This window comes from Octopus bimaculoides, chromosome 2 (assembly GCF_001194135.2).
Source record: "Octopus bimaculoides isolate UCB-OBI-ISO-001 chromosome 2, ASM119413v2, whole genome shotgun sequence".
Taxonomy (NCBI): Eukaryota; Metazoa; Mollusca; class Cephalopoda; order Octopoda; family Octopodidae; genus Octopus; species Octopus bimaculoides.
Window position 1 is genome coordinate 177,940,169 of NC_068982.1, and position 5,196 is coordinate 177,945,364.

Sequence of the window (5,196 nt, forward strand, 5' to 3'; positions counted from 1 at the left end):
GGGATATCAGGTGTAGTGTTGGCAAATTTCAGGAAGCATAGAGGTTTTAAAGGATGCAATGTCTTGGCAACTAACAACTGATGCAGGTAGTTTGTTCCATGCTTCAGCAACTCTGAGTGTGAAAAAGTGTTTCCGAAAGTCATGGGAGCTGTGCTGTTTTTTGACTTTGTAGGCATTCCCATGCTTTAGACACATGGAGCTCAAAAAGGTGCTCAAGGTGATTGTTGGCCCGATGGGTAATAATTTTGTGGGTGTTTACTAAGTTAATTGCCAGATGCCAAAACTTCAATGTATCTATGCCCAGGGAAGTAAGGTGTTCAGAGTATGGTAGTTGCTAGATGGAGGGTATTTACTTGGTTGCACTTCTCTAAACATTTTCCAGGAGGTCAATATCCTGAGCAAGATAGGGGTTCCAGACTGGTAATGCAAATTCCAAATGTGGCCACACCATAGTCAAAAATTTTATTTATCTCATTAATAAATGTGCTAAACTTACGCAACATAACAATTTGTTTACATTTTGTTCAACTATATGGATGGACAGACAGAACAAAATTGTTATATATATATACTTCTAGTTTCTATGTAGCATAGTAACATTCATCTCTGTTGCATACATCAGCCAACACCTCTAATGTAGAGTTAATTTCTCAACAATTTCTACTTAGATTCTAGATCCAATAAGTCATATTTAGTTCATTCTGTTCTCCAACATTTATTTTAATATCAGACATGAGTGGACCATTTTAGGCTAGCTGAGGGCGTGACAACTTCTATTGTGCTAGTACCACAATGAAATCATCAAATACACTCTGTAAAGTGGTCGATGTTAAGAAGAGCATCTAACCATAGAAACAGTGTAAAAATCAGAACGTACAAGTGAGGCAATAGGTCCTGACTCCTCAGGGAGGACTGTAACTCTGAAATGAAAACTGGCTGAGGTTGTACCCTGTCAGGCCCATGCCAGCATCAAAAGCAGATAAAAAAATGAAGATGATGGTAGTCGTACAGTTTGCATTGAATATTGAAAAAAATCACTTTTTAAAAATATTTTCTACAAACTTTTAGTCACTTCTGTTACTTCAAATAACCATCACAGTAGACCATAGTGTCTGATTCTTAGCTGTTGGTATATTGCCAAGTGTTCCAAGCAAAAAGAACACATCCACACAAAAACGACTAACAATAAATATAGAACAGCAACTACTATACTTTGACTGAGTTCACCTTGCCCACCTCTGCTGTGGCTACCACTAATATCTAAGTGTGTACAGAAATGACCTGACTGGAGACAGTACATGTCCAGACTCTGCCATGCTGCAACCAAAGTGTGCAGTATAGTTTTCAGCTAGATGGAGATAGGGTATGTTTGGGAGGAGGGATCTAAGTTTAACCTCATTGTTCAGTCCTCACATTTCATAGGCTTACTGTGGCTATATAACAACTTCATACTTTTTATAATCTTCAGAATTAATTCAATGTTATTGGCAGTTGGGTATCTTAAACTATTTTATTATTGCTGTTACCTTAGGTTCTACCAAATTATTCCTCTTTCAAATTTCTTTTGCACAATTTGAAATTATTTTGAAAAGCGGATTAGACCATCTGTATATAGGGAGCAAAACTGAGGAATATAGTATAGAATAAAAGAGAAAAGTGACAGATTTCTGACTGTTAATTCAAATATTTTAGCTTTTACTTGTCATCTAAAGGTTAAAAATATATTTACTTTTATATTTTTCACCCCCAGTTTTAACATTTGAAACATGTTTGGATCTACTGTGTATCCACAAGTATCTGAATATAGTGAGAGAAGAACTTCTATTAGAAATTCTAAAGGTTTCTCTTACTTAACACCATGCCCTTCTGTAATCCATCCCTGGAATCGTGGGACCAATCTGCTTCAAGACTTTGTAATGGTCACTGAATTCTCTGAACTTGAAGGACCCAAACCATTAGTAAGTATGGAATCAACAAGTCATTGTTTTATTTTCTACTTTTAAATATGTTACAGATTACACTATTACATATTCTCTGCAGTTAGGTTTCATTTTTCTGATGTTAGGATAAACAAGTTGGTTTCACATTTTTTAATTGGAATTATTTTACTTCATTCATATCACCTTTGAAGGGCAAAAGAATAAATATTACAGTTTTCATTTACTCTTCTCTAAAAATTTTAGGCTTCATGATTTTTGTAGAAATATTGATTACTTTCACTTCTTCAATTCTCCATAGCTATTTTCTACCACCTTACAAAGTATGTATTTTTCATTTGGCTTAAAGAGTGGAATCAATTATGATATCGAGGGTATATTTTCAGGGTGTGTTAAAGGTATGTTTGCCACTCCCCTTTAAAAGTTATGAAGTAAGCACATTACTTATTTGTTAATTATAATGTTTTATAAACCTGATAAATCATTTCACTGCTCACATATAGTTGTAGTACCACCAACAAATCTGAAAATGAAGAAGCCTTTACATGATCACTCAACCTTCTAGAAATAACAATCAAACCCCTCAAAGTACACCTTGTCATAAATAAAGGAAATGTTGGGCAATGAAGCCCTTGATATTCAAAAAGATAGGATGGTTATGGCTAGATTGCCTTTGTTTATAGGTTCATTCTGTCAGGGCTGACCTGGGTCTCAATAACAAGTTGTGAGTAGACAGCAACACCTTACCAATGTGAACTCACTAACAGACTGTTTTGCATTTTCTCCTTTTTCTTAACATAGCATTATTATTTAATCTATGCAAATTCTGTAATTTTCAGTTTCCATGTTAAATGAAGCGAAAAATAATTCTCAGGATAGAACACTAGTTTGTAGAAGGGTAGTGTTTCTGTTAGGCAAACATTCTACTCAACTCTAAAAGCCATCAATTTTACTATGTTATTGCTGTTTAAAGAGGCAATGTAGATAATCTTACAGTTCCTCTCAGAATATATTGAGAACCATCTATTTTGCCACTGACATGTTCTATTGCCAGGACAGAATAAATGCCATCAACCTCTCAACTGTTTGTTTAGTATCAAAAAAAAAAAAAAAAGTTCAAAGGTCCTTCCTTGAACTATAGGCTCATAAGACTAGTTTCTGATTCTGTAGTGTATATAATCCCCACCTGGATGGGACACTGGTCCATCACTGGACAACTCATCTTTACCAAATGAATGGACTGGAACAGCATGAAATGAAATGTTTTGCTGAAGAACACATTCCCCTGATCCAGCAATTGAAACCACATTCTTATTATCTTTGGTGCAACACCCTAATCACTGAGCCACATGCTGCCATTTCTTGTTTAGTATACTGGTATTTAATATTCATTATAGAAATAAAACTATGTTTAAGTTTGCCATTTTATAATATATTGTATATTGTGTGTTTGACAACCTAATTCATTTCATGATATGTTTTATTTTTTAATTGACTATTCTATCTTCTCATCTATATTGTTTTTCATTCCTTTTCTATTAAATGATGATGGAATCTATAACTCAGTATTTCACTTCTGCTTTTTGATGTTGTCATGGATTGGACAGTTTTCCTAAAAGATTATTTGTAGCTAGATGTCCCTCTTATTGTCAACACTTTTAACTGCTTTTATGAGATGCAGGGACATAGTATTCCTATTCTAAAATTAGGATAAACACTGTACTTTATTTAATATCCTCCACGTAAAAGCACCCACTACACTCTCGGAGTGGTTGGCATTAGCAAGGGTGTCCAGCTGTAGAAACTCTGCCAAATCATATTGGAGCCTGGTGTAGCCATCGGGTTCACCAGTCCTCAGTCAAATCATCCAACCCATGCTAGCATGGAAAGCGGACATTAAACGATGATGATGATAATTATGTGATGGGAAAGACATGAATGTTATAGCTTCCTACTCTATAAACCTGGGGTGTGATGCTTCCATTATCATCGCTATCAGCAACCATTTTCCTAGTTTTAAGAACTATTCAGAATTGTTTACTCTTGAATTTCAACTCTAACAAAGCAATTATTTAATAAGAATAGTGTATTGTTTTGTTACTATTCCAAACTAATATCTCTGACAATTTGCATTTAATCTAGGTCTGCAGCAAATACGTTTTTTTATTAACAAAATTTCTGTTTCGTTCTTTAATGATGAAAGTTGTTTTTAACTAGTTCTTCATTTTTTGTTTTTTTTGCATGTATGTATTTCTATTATTATGTAAATTTCATTGAACTAGTTAAATTTATTTTATAGTTTGTCCAGCCATCTGAAGGGATTGGTCATTTTGATATCAATGCCTTTGCAGTAAAAATCATGTCTGTTGATCACCAGCCACCAAAAAGGTAAGTGAAGGTTTTTTTATGTATTTTTTAAAGTGTTCTGACAATATACGATCTTGCTCTCCATCAGATATCATGATGAGTGTTCCAGTTGGTTCAGTCAACCAAACAATCTGCTCATGAAATTATTATGCAAGTGGTTAAGCACGCCACAGACACATGTATCTTTAACACAGTTCTCAGGGAGATTCAGTGAAAAATAGAATGTAAGAAGGTTGGCCCATTGAACTACAGGTACAACCCGTTTTGCCAGTTGAATAGACTAGAGCAACAAGAACTTATTGAATCATATAATATTCAGTTTTTTCATGCATCTCCTTTAATATATATGCACATTATGTCCCTTCAGTTTCTTTTAATGTACATGCTGGTGCCACAATAAAATGCTCCCAGTACACTGTTAAGTGTGGGGTCAAAAGCATCTTTTAGTCTTGTCTTGTTGTTAGTGTTGGTGCCACAAAAAAGCACCCTGTACACACATACATTTCCTAAAACGCTATGTAAGGGACGACCGTGCGAACTCATAAAAGGAGATATGGTGACGAATGGAAAAACAGAGGACTCCTTTTATTTAAACGTGTCACACGGTCGAACATACAAATATATATATCAAATGATGATATACATGATATGTTATGCGACGATAACATAGATGACCAGTAATGAAAGACCACAACCGTATTAGATGAATAACAGAGATATTTATTGTAGTGTTAAAGATGTATGTCTGTGTGAGAGTGTGAATGCGACATATAAGAACATAATCAAAGACAGGCCGTCATACAAAGAAAAGTGTGTATGTGAGTGATACATGTGTGTGTATGTTATTACAGCAGAGAGAAAGAGAGTCAGTAAATGACACGTGAGCAATTAT

The 5,196-nt window shown here is 34.7% G+C and overlaps 1 protein-coding gene across 7 annotated transcripts in view; it reads left to right on the plus strand.

Annotated features, from left to right (window-relative positions):
- LOC106878697 (guanine nucleotide exchange protein SMCR8) overlaps positions 1-5,196 on the plus strand; it is an 84,301-nt gene that overhangs the window by 5,917 nt on the left and 73,188 nt on the right. For all 7 annotated transcript variants that reach the window (XR_008263496.1, XM_052965761.1, XM_052965762.1 and 4 more), the window contains exons 2-3: positions 1,751-1,958; positions 4,237-4,325. Coding sequence is in view for 6 of the 7 variants with exons in the window: in XM_052965761.1 (XP_052821721.1) it covers positions 1,767-1,958; positions 4,237-4,325 (281 nt within the window). In the remaining variant the exon portion in view is untranslated. The remainder of the gene's footprint in view (positions 1-1,750; positions 1,959-4,236; positions 4,326-5,196) is intronic.